The sequence below is a fragment of the Notolepis coatsorum genome (assembly GCF_963971535.1).
Source record: "Notolepis coatsorum genome assembly, chromosome: 13".
Classification (NCBI taxonomy): domain Eukaryota; kingdom Metazoa; phylum Chordata; class Actinopteri; order Aulopiformes; family Paralepididae; genus Notolepis; species Notolepis coatsorum.
The window spans coordinates 23,543,622-23,561,112 of NC_140177.1; the positions used below are offsets into that span (position 1 = coordinate 23,543,622).

The 17,491-nt window shown below is 46.3% G+C and overlaps 1 protein-coding gene across 2 annotated transcripts in view; it reads right to left on the reverse strand.

Annotated features, from left to right (window-relative positions):
• insra (insulin receptor a) overlaps positions 1-17,491 on the reverse strand; it is a 163,966-nt gene that overhangs the window by 59,403 nt on the left and 87,072 nt on the right. For both annotated transcript variants that reach the window (XM_084327985.1, XM_084327986.1), the window contains one exon: positions 7,527-7,863. In XM_084327985.1, the coding sequence (XP_084184111.1) occupies positions 7,527-7,863 (337 nt within the window). The remainder of the gene's footprint in view (positions 1-7,526; positions 7,864-17,491) is intronic.

Here is a 17,491-nt window from a genome sequence, read left to right on the forward strand (position 1 = left end):
ATGGTATACATGGTCCAGACCGTAGTAACACACTGTAGTAATGTGATAACAGTAGTAGTAGTGAACAGTAGTGAGTAGCAGGATTCAAATCAGAGTCTCAGTCCGTGCAGTGTTTATTATTAAGAGTCAGATAGTCCTAACAGTTCTCAAGTCCACCAGCCATTAGTTCTACTAGGTAGCACCATTCACATGATTTGTACATGACCTAATTTTGCCCTCTTCAAACGAATACATTTTTTATTTTACCTCTGGAGTGAATTTGAGGGAGACATCATACATGACAAAACATTAAATAATTTAAAGTAAACAGTAAAACAAGAGTCATACAAACAGAAATATATCAGTATAGTACAAATAAAAAGTCAGTCCTAGCACAATACAAGACTCATACGAGAGCAGGTTAGACAACCGGCAGGCTCACGCAACTCGTTTTTCATTGTCGTCGTCGAAAGGATTAATCTCCCCTTGTTAAGAACAGTACAAACGTGGCTTCCACACGACCCGGCCCGACACGCTCCACATACTCCTCGTCTAACGGGATAAGTGCAAAACGTCCAGAAAAGGTCAAGTCAGAAGCCTCTTAATGCTCACAGCGGGCTGGAAGGGCTGCTCTTCCAGGCCGAACACCAGACTTCCTGAAGGAGGGGATTAAGGGGAAGGATTAGATGCCGGTGAGTTGTTTTGATGATGCGGCCGGTCGTCCAGCCGGAGCCACATGTGTCAATGTTGTTGTTGTTTTTCTGCCGGCTGGTTTATGAGGCGAGAACGGCCTCATGGAGGAGGAGGCTGGCGGCGCCGGGAGGAAGGCAGCGCTCCCTGCTCCGAGCCAAATAAAGAACGCAGGTGACAAAATGCTTCCTGTGCATGAGAACATGGCCTTTACCAAGGTGACCCGTCGCTTAGGCCTCGGGGCGTGCTCGATTCTCTGTCCCCCTGGAGGTAATAAGAAGTCTTTATTTGTCATGCAGATGAACAACACACACATGGGGCGACACACACAGAGTCGTGGATGAAATGCCTCTCTACGCTTGACCCCCTGCAATTTGTTCTGCATGTTTCACCATTGGGTTTATCTCCATTTCTAGAGGGGAAACCCTTGCGGCGAGGATGGGGGGAGAACATGCAAACTCCACACAGAAAGGCCCGGGAGATACCCCACCTGGGTACCTGGCAACCCGGCCCCCTAATGTGATGCTTATTTATTTGTTTATTTTCGTGACGAGTCCAATTGAAAATTTGGTTAACTATAGCATCCTTGAACTAACAACACCTGTTCTTTGGTTGACCAATAGCATCCCTGAGCTAACGCTAGCTGTTCTTTGGCTGACCAATAGCATCCCTGAGCTAACGCTAGCCGTTCTTTGGTTGACCAATAGCATCCCTGAGCTAACGCTAGTTGTTCTTTGGCTGACCAATAGCATCCCTGAGCTAACGCTAGCTGTTCTTTGGTTGACCAATAGCATGCCTGAGCTAACGCTAGCTGTTGACCAATAGCATCCTTGAACTAACAACACCTGTTATTTGGTTGACCAATAGCATCCCTGAGCTAACGCTAGCTGTTCTTTGGCTGACCAATAGCATCCCTGAGCTAACGCTAGCTGTTCTTTGGTTGACCAATAGCATGCCTGAGCTAACGCTAGCTGTTGACCAATAGCATCCTTGAACTAACAACACCTGTTATTTGGTTGACCAATAGCATCCCTGAGCTAACGCTAGCTGTTCTTTGGCTGACAAATCAGCTGCTATAGTTATACTCTCATTATTTTCCCATACCACATTAAATAGATTATATTATATTATCATTACCCCCATATTTAGTTGTCTCTTTTATAAATAAGAATTGAAAATGAGAAAAGGTTCAATCATAAAAATATCACTGCAGCGTTCTGTTCAGCCTGGTTTATTGACTGTGTCCGTGGAAACGACAATGAACACAGCCATAAAGGTATGGCTTCCTTACGCAGAAAGGACATAACACTATAGTCCGTTTACTTTTCTGATAACTATATCACTACATAACTCATAAATGTTCAGACAGGCTTAATCTTTGGTTATTAGTGCTACTCTGTATGTCTCTCTTGGGCAGAGAGGTGTCTAGCGGGGCCGTGATGTATAAGCGTAGCGACAGCTCTGCGTAGGCATGGAGCCTGAACTCTCCCTGCACTGCTGTCAGCTTAGTGGTCGACGACAGCAGGCCGGTTCCCCGGTGCTTCTGCTGCTTTGCCAGAGAGACAGACAGAGTGGCTTTCTGTCACTTCCCTCCCCGTCATCTCATCTCATCTCATCCGGAACCTCGACCGCTAGCCCAGCGAGCTGCGCGGCAACAAAAGGCAGCGAGGTTGCAGACAGAGGCCAGCCGCGTCCCGACCAGGCAGATGATTGGTGTGTCTGGTGTGCGTCTGTATTCTTCCCCACAGGCTCGTCTGTCTGCCTGCCTGCCTGACCCACACAGCCTTGCCCAGGGTCACAGAGAGTCAGGAGGCACAGATGAACGGAACACACTGGCAATAAAAACACTACTCCGTGACGTGAAGCAGCCAGTAATGTTTAGATTATCTCCCTCTCTCCCTCTCTCACACACTCAACACAAATCACAAATGCTCTATGATATATTGTAATTAAATTGTAGCAAGAACCTGGTATAAAAGATATTAAGATATTAAAATGGCAAATAGCAATGTCAACAGTCAACATTCGGACAAGTCGGGCCGAACGAGGTTAGACTAGAGGACGACATGCAGTCGTAAAAGAGTTGAGAAAACGGCACAATGGGAAAAAATAAATAAACGACAACCACCAAAAAAGTGTCCGCCTGTAGACGCGCCGGAGTGCAGAGCAGCCGTGAATAAATAACCATGCAGTTTGTGCCGCGAGCGAGACGCCCGGCGCCGAGGAGAGCGGAGAGACACTGACTCAGAGAACCTTCCTGCTGAGCCGAGGAGAGAGACACTGACTCAGAGAACCTTCCTGCTGAGAAGAGAGAGACACTGACTCAGAGAACCTTCCTGCTGAGCCGAGGAGAGAGACACTGACTCAGAGAACCTTCCTGCTGAGCAGAGAGACACTGACTCAGAGAACCTTCCTGCTGAGAAGAGAGACACTGACTCAGAGAACCTTCCTGCTGAGCCGAGGAGAGAGACACTGACTCAGAGAACCTTCCTGCTGAGAAGAGACACTGACTCAGAGAACCTTCCTGCTGAGCCGAGGAGAGAGACACTGACTCAGAGAACCTTCCTGCTGAGAAGAGAGACACTGACTCAGAGAACCTTCCTGCTGAGCAGAGAGAGACACTGACTCAGAGAACCTTCCTGCTGAGAAGAGAGACACTGACTCAGAGAACCTTCCTGCTGAGAAGAGAGAGACACTGACTATCTTTAATCTTTCAAAATGTTCAGTTGCTATTGCATGCACTCATCTGTGTTTCACTACACACATGAGTGCATGCTTACCAACTGTCAGTCTGCAACACTACTATCACCGACATCTAAGGCCCCGTTTAGACGGAAACGCTAGCAGGTGAATCCGCAAAAATATTTTTTCGGATGTGCCTTTCGTTTATACGGAAACGGGGTGAAACCGCAAAAAAGTGAGACTACCTTCCAGGGTGGAATTCCTAGAAACGCTAAACCTTTGCGCTCTCATCTAAACTGTCAAACCGCATAAAACGATGACGAAAGGGTTGTCACGGCTCTGGTCGCGTGTACTGCTTACATCACAGGCATGCGCCAGCGCCGCCAGTAGCCTAGAAGCGTAAACAAAGCATGTCTGATTCTATCCATGGCGATCACCTGAAGGCTACATTGGCAGTACTTTTAACCCTTTCACTGCCACACGACAGAAGGTTAACCCTTTACTATCACACAACCGGCTGTCGTGTCGTGTGGCAGTGAAAGGGTTAAATACACAAGAATCTGTCCCGCGGCGTGACTGGACCCAATGTCTGTGAGTGACTCTGCTTTGGTCCAATCACATTCCCCATCCACAGTCTGCGAATCAGAAGCAGAGTAGGGCGGGTCTTCACAGCACGTCATGTGACATATGCGCCAATCGTGTGACAGCGGGGCTCCGTCGTTACAGCCTCGTCTGCACAGAGAATTCCACCCCAAAACACTCGTCTAAACGCAAAATTAAAAGTGAAACCGCAAGACGACTTTTGCGGTTTCTGTTCAGACTTCCATCCCAAAACGCTTGTCTAAACGTAGCCTAAGAAGGGAGATGCCCCCCTTGAATGGCCCTTCTAAGGTTTCTCTCCTCCACACTGCCTGTGGAGCATTTTTCCCTATTGTTAGGTTTTAGTGAGTTTTTCCTTACCTTCGCGTGGGGTATGTCTGGGAGTGCTTGCATTCATTCATTTATTTGCATTTATTTTAAATTTGTTGGACTTTATGGTGTTCTTGTTCTGTTCTTGACTTATTGTTAAATTATGTTTCTTCTTGACTTGTTTAAAGAAGACGTGTCCGGCCCATGGGGACATTGACGTGTGTTGTCGGGCCTTACAAATAAATTAGATTTGATTTGATTTGACTCAGAGAAAGAGACACGCTGAGAAGAGTCGCTCTGACCTAGTCAGTCTGCACGGCACACGCTGTGCCCGTACACACACATAGGCTCTGCAGAGTAACACTCATACCAACAGTCAGATACAAAGACACAAACATGAATCTCAATCACACACAAAAGTGAATCAGTGTGCACTCGTAAAAAAACAATAAAATGTAGGCAACACAAAACAGGAAGTGGGAACACTTGAGACACAAAGACTCACAAACACAAAGAGAGAAGTGTGTGTGCTCATACTGCACACACACACACACACACACAAACTGTCAAAACATCTCTGTCCAAAGAGGAAGTAAACTAAATGGGTGCTACTTATAATATTCTGAATAATATTCTTGAATCTTGTATTCATTGTTCCCCCTATCCTTTTTAGCCTACCAAATTTCTTTTGAAAATAGGTTAATTTAAATGGTTAATAATTTCACTGTGTTCTGTGCAGCCTTGTTTATTCACTGTGTCCATGGAAACCACAATGAATGCAGCCATAAAGGTTATGGGTTCCTTGTGCATAAAAGAGAAGTGTTTACTTTTCTGATAACATCATACAATTCAAAATTATTACCGCATTTACTATCAAACTAATATGGTTGTGGAGGACAGTTTTTGTTATAGTAATGAGGCACTTGGAGCAGAGGCAGCTCTGTATAGGAGTGTGTATCGTATGATGCGCCATACAACAAACAAACAAACACCACAACACAACACAATACAACACAACACAATACAACCATGACACGGCCACAACCACAGCACAATACAACCACAACACAACCCATGACATGACCACAACACGACCACAACATGACCATGACATGACCATGACACACAACCATGACATGACCACAACACAACCATGACATGACCATGACACACAACCATGACATGACCACAACACAACCATGACATGACCATGACACACAACCATGACATGACCACAACACAACCATGACATGACCATGACACACAACCATGACATGACCACAACACAACCATGACATGACCATGACACACAACCATGACATGACCACAACACAACCATGACATGACCATGACACACAACCATGACATGACCACAACACAACCATGACATGACCATGATGACACGACCACAACACAACCATGACCACAACACAACCATGACATGACCACAACACAACCATGACATGACCATGACACACAACCATGACATGACCACAACACAACCATGACATGACCATGATGACACGACCACAACACAACCATGACACGACCACAACACAACCAGATGACACGACCACGAAATGACACAACAACCACTCAACTAAATATGCTATAGTATTTCACACTGGATGAGACTTGGAACAAGGTCCTCGGACAAGCAACAGTTATGGTTAAAAGAGGGGCGGGGCTTGAGATAGGTCAATTCCATTACATATGAACAACTTGAGTTGTGCTTCAGGAAGGGAACTTTTCTTTTGCAGCAGCTTTTATTCATCAAGCTCGGGAGAGAAGACTGAACACTTTGTTTAAGACCGAGCTGTAATCTGTATTCATGTCGTCTGTATTTAGATAATGAAATGATAAGATATTCCTTTATTGATCGCCTCGGGGAAAGATGTAATGTGTAATGTAATAACGGAACACTGCAACAGCGTTTTTGGTGTCTTATAAACCCATGAGGGTTGGACGCGGTGTGTGCATGACACGGAAATAAAAGAATCAATCAATCACACATACACCTGCATGTGTACAGAGTAGGGCTGCACGATTAATTGGAAAAAATTCGCAATCTCGATTCATAGACCTATGCAATCTAATTTCTAAATGATGATGATTTCTTTTTTAACCGTTTTTTTATTTACTTTTTTACTTAACTTTTTTTAAATGATGACGATTCTGACTCGAGTTATTTTGTATGTTACAAGAGACTTTTGTTTCAGTCAAGCACTTTCATATATGTTATGTTTAAGTCAAGCACTTTTACCGTCTACACACTCCTGCTCTGTTTACAGCCAGTCTGCACACTCCTGCTCTGTTTACAGCCAGTCTACACACTCCTGCTCTGTTTACAGCCAGTCTACACACTCCTGCTCTGTTTACAGCCAGTCTACACACTCCTGCTCTGTTTACAGCCAGTCTGCACACTCCTGCTCTGTTTACAGCCAGTCTGCACACTCCTGCTCTGTTTACAGCCAGTCTACACACTCCTGCTCTGTTTACAGCCAGTCTACACACTCCTGCTCTGTTTACAGCCAGTCTACACACTCCTGCTCTGTTTACAGCCAGTCTACACACTCCTGCTCTGTTTACAGCCAGTCTACACACTCCTGCTCTGTTTACAGCCAGTCTACACACTCCTGCTCTGTTTACAGCCAGTCTACACACTCCTGCTCTGAACCTGCTGTTTACAGCCCGTCTGCCAGTCACATGGCTCACAGTGACTGATGACATTATTAGTGCATATGCATAATACCGGAGAGCCTTTTTCCATCAGACATATGCATTTGCAATTGAAAGCTTGGCTTTCTGAGAACCAGGCGGTGCTGGAGAGCGAATTCTCATTAGTCTGGCTTTTAAGGAAATTATGCACAATAAACAACCGTGTTTAATTATGCATGGGGAGAGGATTATTCGCTGGTGAACCTTCTGTGTGTGCGTACGTGCGTGCATGTGTGTGTGTGTGTGCACGCAACCGTGCAGTGCTGCAGACGCAGTCTACAAGGGCGATTTACGTGCAAACGCTAGCAAGTACAATAGTTCATCTCACTGATCAAAAGAATCATCGCTGCACCGTCGCTTGGTTTGTTCGCTCACTCCTACGGTCACACAGCCGTGGCCAAGCTGCCGTGTCGGATGCGTCACGAGCAAACACTTGAAGACCGCGCAGCTCTTCCCGAGCACCTGGTACTCGTACCTTTTTTGTGCGGCTGAGCGATAAGAGATCAGAGGGAGAGGAGAGAGAGGAGAGGGTAGGGTTTCCGACTCACGAGGAGGAGTTGACGGTGGTGTACCCGGAGGGACACTCGGGGACACAGGCTCCGTTGTGGATGACGTACTCGTGGCAGTCGGGGTTCTTGCTCTGCTCCTTCTCCCACTTGCACCTGCCGTGGAGCTCCTGGCAGAAGGCGAAGGAGACGCAGCGCCAGCCCTTGAAGGTGTAGTGGTTGGGGGGGCAGCGCTCCACGCAGGTGCCCTGGTGCAGGAGGTTGCGACAGGCCACACAGTGACCGGCCGAGTCGGGCTTCACGCAGCCGCCCAGGCACTGGTCGTGGCAGCACTGGTCGTCCCTGGTGCAGGCGCGGTGCTTGCAGCGGACGTTGCACACTGGGGAGGGAGAGAGAAGCAGTCTTTTAATTGTCATGTAGATTAACACACACAAACATGCAAGATGGGAACACACACACTTTTCCCATCCCGCCATCCTGCCTCCCAATGGAAGCCGGGAGCAGACATGGGTTGCGGCGTGGGGCCGCGCCGCACAGAACCATTTCAAAGCACAATTTCAGTATGAAAGACCGTATAATGTTCTGTTAAAAGACAAAAGAAAGTTGACATCACTGCTTTAAAATCTGAGGCCTTGAATTTCAGTTAGTAATTGATCTGTGGCTTTTCACTCCTTGAGGGAAATGAAGCATTTTTACTGTGGTCTAGTTCTAATGGTGTGTGATGATGGCCAACGCAATGTAATAATCTCACAGACTGCACCCCTGTGAAACAACAATACAACCATCACGCCTTCTCTCCGATTCAAACGCCGGTTATGGAAATTTCCCAAATGGCCAAAGTGATTTAATCTGTCCCAGCCTCGCCTGTTAGCCTCCATATTGAATATCATACCTGTAGACCTCTCCCTCAAGAGACATCAGACCGTACCCATGTAGCTAGTGGGGCAGAATACCAGCATCCAGCGGCACGCCAACGGGATTCGAACTTCGTCAGGGTTTTTATTAAATCAACTTTCCAGCCCCAGCCCCAACCCAGGGAGAAGCCCCAGCCCAACTAAATCAACTTTCTTTAATGAATATAACTCAGTTTCTTTTAATACTATAATATTAGTGAATAGGAACATTTGTATAAAAAAATTAAAAAATCTTTCAAAAAATTCAAATGTTGATTTATAATTCGAATGCCAACGTAACGAACGAAGGTTCGAACGTTTGGGCTCAGCCCTAACCACCACAAACATTACACACCAGAACACAGCACCACATACACACCAGAACAGAACACACCACCACATGTTACACACCACCACATACACATTACACACCAGAACACAACCACATACACACAAGAACAGAACACACCACCACATGTTACACACCACCACATACACATTACACACCAGAACACACCACCACACACACACCAGAACACAACCACATACACACCAGAACAGAACACACCACCACATGTTACACACCACCACATACACATTACACACCAGAACACACCACCACACACACACCAGAACACAACCACATACACGCCAGAACACACCACCACATATTACACACCACCACATACACACCAGAACACAACCACATACACACGAGAACAGAACACACCACCACATACACATTACACACCACCACATACACACCACCACATACACATTACACCACCACACACGCACACCAGAACACAACCACATACACGCCAGAACACACCACCACATATTACACACCACCACATACACGCCACCTCACCACATACACACCAGAACACAACCATATACACACCAGAACACACCACCACACACACACACACCAGAACACACCACCACATATTACACACCACCACATACACGCCACCTCACCACATACACACCAGAACACAACCACATACACACCAGAACACACACACACACACCAGAACACACCACCACATATTACACACCACCACATACACGCCACCTCACCACATACACACCAGAACACAACCACATACACACCAGAACACACCACCACATATTAAGGCTGTCCCCGAAGCCTGTTTTTGGGATTCGAACTTCGTCAGGGTTTTATGAACGAAAGTTTTTTAAATATCCTCAAACTAAATCCTCAATTTGAATAAAGTGATTAATCTGATTAAATGAGTCTCTTTTTTATTAAATCAACTTTCTTTAATGAATATAACGTTTTGCGGTTAGGTGGCGTAGCGGAGATTGCGTTCGTCACCAACCCCGGAGCTGTGAGCTGGATTGGCCTGTTCGAATCGAGCTCACAGCTCCGGGGTTGTCACCAGCTTGGCTGGCCGTTCACACTAATACAATTGGCTGTATTAGAGGGTGGGAGAAGCTGGCGGGGTGGGTCCGGGTCGTTGTAAACAGCGACTCCTACAGTTCGGTCGGGGCGCCTGCTAAGCGCGGATAGGACCTGAGTGGGATAGTGTGATCCTTCCACACGCTACGCCCTCTCAGGGAGGATCCGCGCTGCCAGGTGAAAAGAAGCTGTTGATTGGCTGGACGTGTGTCGGAGGAAGCACGTGATAGCCTCCACTCTCCCAGATTATCTGACTGTGGGGGGTAAGTGCGCAGCGACCAGGAAGGGGATTGGGAATTGGCATACGACTAACATTGGGATGGGAGAAAATCGGAGGAAAATGGAGGGGGAAAAAGAAGAAAAAATTATAAAAAATGAATATAACGTTTTTTTTAATACTATAATATTAGTGTAGCCTAATCTTTATCTGCAACTGTGAAGAAAAACCACATTGGTTGAAACAGAATGAATACACATAAAAGAAACATAAAAAAAAAATTTATATAAAAGATTAAAAATTAAAAAAATTATTTAGAATTCGAATGTTAACATAACGAACGAACGAACGTTCGAACATTCGGGCTCAGCCTCACCACATACACACCACCACATACACACCAGAACAGTAGGGGTCCAGCAGCAGCAGCTGGTGCAAGACGGGACACTCCAGAAGGTGAAAGTGAGAGAGGGAGGAATGGAAACTGAGTGAAGTGTTTACGGCTTCATACAGACCTGGGGAATGAGGTTACACCTGATTACCCCCCATTGTAGATAAAAACTATAGGTATTTTACAGCCAAACCGTATTGTGTAGATTCATAATCTTTGATGAACATTAATGTACAGCATATATCTATGTGTATAGATTAATTCTTATACTGTTACTAGGGCTGGTCGATTATGGCTAAAAATCATAATCACGACTATTTAGATTGATATTGAAATCACGATTATTAAACATGATTACTCATTGATTTGACAACATCATATGACGATGATTTTTTATTAGTTTAACTTTTCCTCTCGACCAAAGGCTGCCTTTCGGTCATCTTCTACAAGTTACCAAAGACGTTGCAAAATAACCCCTCCCTCCTCCCTCCCTCTTGACACGAGCTGAATCTACTCTTTGGGAATGCACCGCTGTGAAGGAAGGGTGCGCTGCATTTACAACACAAGACAAAATGAGAGCAACACGGCATGTGGCCCAATAATCCTTTTACCTCGATTATTTTGTTTTCATGATCGTGGGAAGCCAAAACAACTGAAATTGAAACTCGATGAAATGTCCAGCACTAACCGTTACTTACAACCAATAAATGTTTTAACTAAATCTTTGAGAAAACGTGTTTTATATTGTAAACTTTGCTCGTTTCCATGGTAACTACTACACTACCCATAAGCAACGATATGCCTCGCCAATCTTCGCCCTTTACGCCGCCATCTTTGTTTAACTGTCAATAAAACTTTAATTTAAAAACAAACGATTCAGGTAAGCAGGAGCATAGAATTAATAGTGTTGTTTTGACTATTTTAGTTTCATAACGTCCTCCTCTCAGCTCCACAGGATTTGCTCGAGACCTGGTCTTCAGATGCACTTAACCCTTTCCTGGAAAGATGTCGTTTTGCATTAGATACACTTGTATATTACACTTGTACCTATGCCTTTTCTCCTTGTTTTTCCTCAAATGTAAAAAAAAAAAAAAAAAAAAAAAAAACACAGATCTCATTAAATTTTGCGCAACTCTGCTCCCGTCAAATGTGCCAATTAAACCAATTGAATTAAGCGGAACCATATAATGGAATGCCCTCCAACTGACTGAAACTGAAGGTTCTTCTCTCTCTCGCTGCATTTAAAAGTATGATCTCCGACCACTGTGTGTCGACTTGTAACTGTTTTAGCTGATTTTATATAGTTTATTCTCATTTATTCTGCCGATATGTATGAAATCGCTGATAAACGTGTTGTTTTGTAAGCTCGTTGTCGCTCAAGTTATTTATTTGTCAAATACACAACAATACAGGGGCATTGCATGTTTGTGTTCCGAGCTCAGACTCAACAGTGCACAGTTAAGAAACAACAAATAATACAAGAATGGTAACAATAAGTAGTAGTAGTAGTACTAGTAACAGTAAACGAGGATAACCACAGTGTCTCACCAGTTTGAAATTAAATGAAAAATGAAATAAACCTGCCACCTTGAGAAACTCCTGTAGTAAAAAAAAAGACCCGTAGGTCGAAAACAAGTCGGGAACCGAGCCGGGTCTTGGATGAGTCAGGTGACTCCCAGGGTCTGATGAGTCAGGTCAGGTGACTCCAAGGGTCTGATGAGTAAGGTCAGGTGACTCCCAGGGTCTGATGAGTCAGGTGACTCCCAGGGTCTGATGAGTCAGGTCAGGTGACTCCCAGGGTCTGATGAGTCAGGTGACTCCCAGGGTCTGATGAGTCAGGTGACTCCCAGGGTCTGATGAGACAGGTGACTCCCAGGGTCTCTGGCTTCCAGGCGGCTGGTTTACGCAACAGAACAACAACAAGGAGTCGACCTGACCTTCCAGCAGCCGCATCAACAAGTCTTGTGGAGCGACTGAATGCACTGGCCTCTTTCTTTTCTTTTTTTTGTTTTTGATCTTTTTCCCCCTCCTTTTTCCTCCGTTTTTCTCCCATCCCAATGTTAGTCGTTATGGCAATTCTCAATCCCCTTCCTGGTCGCTACGCACCTACCCCCCACAGTCGGTCTGGGAGAGTGGAGGCTATCACAAGCTTCCTCCGACACACGTGTAGCCAATCAACCGCTTCTTTTCACCTGGCAGCGCGGACTCTCACTGAGAGGGTGTAACGTGTGGAAGGATCACACTACCCCCCTTAGATCCTATCCTCGCTGAGCAGGCGCCCCGACCGAACTGTAGGGGTCGCTGTTTTACAACGACCAGGACCCACCCATCAGCTTTCCCACCCCTAACACTGCCAATTGTGTTAGTATGAACGACCAGCCAAGCTGATAGCAATGTGGAGAGCTGGGCTCGAACCCAGCACTGGCCTCTTTCTAGCAATGTGACCTACGAATACTTCACCGGAAGATGGAAATACACTGTGGTATATGTATGTGTATACACACACAGACAGCCACGTACGTACGTGTGTGTGTGTGTGTGTGTGTGTGTGTGTGTGTGTGTGTGTGTGTGTGTGTGTGTGTGCGGTTGTGTCTGTTCTCCTAAGTAAGCGTGCTTCTGTAAGTCAAGCAGGTTACATAACGCCGGGCTCTCTGGACCGGCAGGTGTGTGTGTGTGTGTGTTCATGTGTGCGTGTGGAGGGGGGCTCCCCGGGGAGGTAAATAAGGCAGACTGGCCTATTGGCCGGGATTAGCTCCAACAGCAGCGCAGGTGACCAGCCCCTCGGGTTAGAGGCAGGTCACAGGTCAGACACTGTATACATAATATTGTATATTTAACATTTTTGTTTACGTACTTTTGACTTTCTATTTTATACTTTTTCTATTTTATACTTTATCTATTTTTTTATCTAGCACACTCTTAGGAGCAAAACAGGAAAAAGCATTTCATATAAAAGTATTCTGTATTTTTGTGTGACAACTAATAAAGAAACTTGAAACACGGAGCACCGCATGTGTGAGTGAGTGAGTGAGTGAGTGAGTGAGTGAGTGTTAGGGCTGCTAGATTATGGCAAAAATCATTAATCACTGATTATTTTCATTGATATTGAACACAATTACTCATTGATTTGAGATCAGATGTGTTTGAACTTTAAGTCAAAGTGTTAGTGTTTCTCAACACGATGCCTTTGAACTTTAAATATAATTGAACTGGGGAAAAATAAATGAATGGAAAATACATAAATAAATAAATAAATAAATAAATAAATAAATAAATAAATAAATAAATAAATACAAATACATATGACCAACTATGTTGTAGTGCACTCACTACCACAACCTACTGTAAACGACTAAATAATAGACTATTATCTTGTTTTCATGATCGTTGGAAGCGAAAATGTTTATTTAAATTGAAACTGGATTAATCGCCCAGCCTTAGTGTGCGTGTGTGTGTCCCACCGATTGTAATCGATTGTAATCCTGATTAAATTATACACATAATCAAAGGCGGCTGGGTGGCGCAGCGGACATTGTGCTCGTCACCAATGCAAGAGACACCGGTATCGAATCCGGCTGTCAGCGTTGCCTCCGGCTTGGGCCGGCCGTCATACTGACTCAATTGGCAGAGTCAGCGGGAGGAGAGTCGATGGGTGGTAGTCTGGTCGTTGTAAACAGTGACTCCTACAGGTCGGTCAGGGCGCCTGCACAGCAAAGACAGGAAAATGGCGGGGGTAGTGTGAGCCTCCCACACGTTACTCCTCGCCAATGAGAGTCCGCGCTGGCAGGTGAAAAGGTGTGACTGGCTGCCTCCACATGTATCGGAGGGGACATGTGATGGGCTTCTATCCTCCCTACGACCGGCCAGAGGGGGGCACATGCGAGCAACGATCAGGACAGGGGAGGGAGAATTGGCACGAGTCATCCGTGTCAGGCAGCAGCCGGGCTGAGCGTCTCTCTCACGTGTGTCCGTATCTCCCAGGGTTCATCAGTGTCACCTCGCGGCCGGCATGTGACACCCGGTCAGTCCTACAGGACCCCGTCCTCGCGAGGGGGAAGCCTTTCAAGTGCCTGACCTAAAGAACATGAGGGGGGGGGGGGGGGGGGGGGTGTATGTGCGTGTATGTGTGTGTGAGAGCTTGGGATTCTCCCCTCTGTTGCAGAGTTTAAAACCTTGATCTCAGACCTTTGTCAATCAAGCTGTACGTGTTTTAATTGATTCGTTATCCTTGCTTTTTGCCTCGTCTTGTTGACTTATTGTTATGATTTTATATGCTTTTTTGTGTGTGCTCATTTCTGTATGTACACTCGACTTTAAATGAGGGAAACATCAGTTGCCTTTCGAGTTGAAATATATTTAGTCTTTTTAGCTATTATGCACTTTGCTACTAAGTAATCTACCGTGCCTATATTACCGACTATACTACTACGCTAATATGTCTAGTTTGTCTACACTACTACTTACTATGCTAGTAATATGCAATCAAGACTGTAGCACTCAAGTTTGACACTGTTACTTAGCTGCCAGAGTTGTACCCTTCCTGCTGACTTGTACATAATTTGTAAGTTGCTTTGAATAAAAGCATCAGCTAAATGACTAAATAAAGGTTTGAATTGAAATGTGTAAAAGAGAAGCCAGGAATGGAGGAAAGGGGGGGGGGGGGGGGGGGGTCTGCAAGGGGGCGTGGTTTTAGGAAAATAAATTATAATTGAAAATGAGAGCCATTTCATTGCACTGCACTTTATGCACCGCTTTTAGTTTGTCAGAAACCGGCTAATGGTCTTTTATAGATTTGAATGACGATTAAAAAGAGGTTTTAACGTTAATTCTCTGCTAATTTTATGCCTGTCTATAATTATACCAATGTTATGCTCATTGTATGTCTATTTTAGGTCTGCATTACTGCTGCAAAGCACTTTGGGCTGCAATTCTTGTATGAAAGGTGCTAGCTATACAAATAAAGTGTATTCACATTTAGTCATTTAGCTGAACGCTTTTATCCAAAGCGACTTACGAGTTGTGTACAACAAGTCAGCAGGAAGGGTACGACTCTGGCAGCTGTCAGTAAGACTTGTTCACGTGAGTGCTACAGTCTGGAGTGCTACAGTCTGGAGTGCTACAGTCTGGGGTGCTACAGTCTGGAGTGCTACAGTCTGGGGTGCTACAGTCTGGAGTGCTACAGTCTGGAGTGCTACAGTCTGGAGTGCTACAGTCTGGGGTGCTACAGTCTGGAGTGCTACAGTCTGGAGTGCTACAGTCTGGAGTGCTACAGTCTGGGGTGCTACAGTCTGGAGTGCATATCATTATCATAAGCTACTTTTGCCCCCCTCAGGCAGAGCAGCAGAGCTTAACCCACGTTGGAATCATGAAGGCTACGGATCAGGGATCGATTTCCACACTGCATGTGTACACACACACACACACCATCACCGGCCGTGCTCTCAAAACAAAAACACACACACTCCCAATCCCTGCCGGAGGGGGCTGAGGAATCCATGCCGGAGCACAGGCGCAGCTCTAGATCCACCCTCGGCCTCAACCAATGTGTTCGCTGGCTGTGGGAGCTGGCCACTCAATGGCCTCTCTCCCGTCTCCCAAGGCACCACGCTGCCTAGTTAACCCTTCGCGCAGCGCGCCTCCCAGCCAGTCAGACAACGGCGACGGGAGGTATGCGGGGAGAGGAGGAGAAGAGGAAAAAGAAAGAAGAAAAAAATATTTGAAAAAGGACACAGGAGCCACATAGTAACAAGCAGGGCCAGGGGCTGAGCTGAGCTGAAGCTGCAACTTCTCTCCTCTGCCTGTTAGGAACACTGTTGTTCTCGATCAGTTCAAGGAGTTCACAGAGGAAGACATTTGGGGACTTTTTTTTTATTTATTTACTTTTTTACTACAGAGAAACCACTGGGATCTTTTCATTCAAGCCCCATCACTCAGAGGGGTTTTAGGTGCATTAATGGGTTTCCACATGTACACACAGTGCTGTTGGCCCACTGACAGTGTGTTATGCTAGCAGCTAGCCCGCTCTGCGCTCCAGCTAATGGCTCATGTCTCATCATGTCTGTAAGTGTTTCACTAAATGTTTCTGCAGGCTCCAACGCTACAACAAACGTACCACCGGAAAAAAAGAAAAACACCATTCGCTTATTAATTACGTCGATTACGTTAAAAGGCGGAACACGACTTGCATCCTCCATGCGGGTCAGCGAGTGTACGGTCGGGCCTCCCTGACGGGGCTCCAAACCCAATCAATCAGTGTCTGTAAACATTCGTTTGCCTGGTTGAAGAATAGGGGAGCTGGAAACCCGTGAACTCGCCGTGACTCGGTCTCCCTGGCGATGACTTGGCCCGAGGGCCCGGCGACTCCAGCACAATGGCGGTCGAACCCGTTCATTAGTGGGTTTCTGTCGAGCGCGGAGCAGACATCTCCTAGGCTTCCGTGACGTCAACGACACCAGTGGCCCTGCTCTCCGAGGGAGATACTCGTCTTCGTGTGTGTTTGTCAAAACGGTTTTTCAAGGCCAGGGCCTGAAGACCATTCAGAGGTGAGGCCACCCCAAGCCTCCTTTGATGTGGGAAGCGACGCTGGGGGGGGGGGGGGGGGGGGGGGGGGGCTCATCGCTCTTTTCTTTAAAAAGAAAAGCACGCTAATCTCTCATGGCTGGACCGCGGTCACCTCGGGCTCTCTGGCCTGTGTCCCTCGCTGCCCTTTTCCCCATGTTCCCTCGAGGGGTCAATTAGTGATGCTCAGCTCCGATTGGTGGTCTCGTCAGCTTGTTGGCCCGCCCCGCACCTGATTGGCCAGGGGCCACGGAGTGAAATTACTTCGACAACAAGAGATCAATGGGCTTTGAGGGGGAGGAGGGGGGGGGGGTCAGGTTGGACCGGGGTTTTGTTGATTGGCTGTTTCTAAAAACAGAAGACAATGTTCTGTCTGAAGGGGGCTGAAGATTCCTCCTCCTCCTCCGAGCGAACACCCTCTTGGCAGCCTGTCGCACGGCCTCTGCAAAGCACAGGGTGACGGGGAAATAATGCTGCAGGTATTCAGGCTCTTCAACTCATTAGCACGAGTTTCACTTGGGG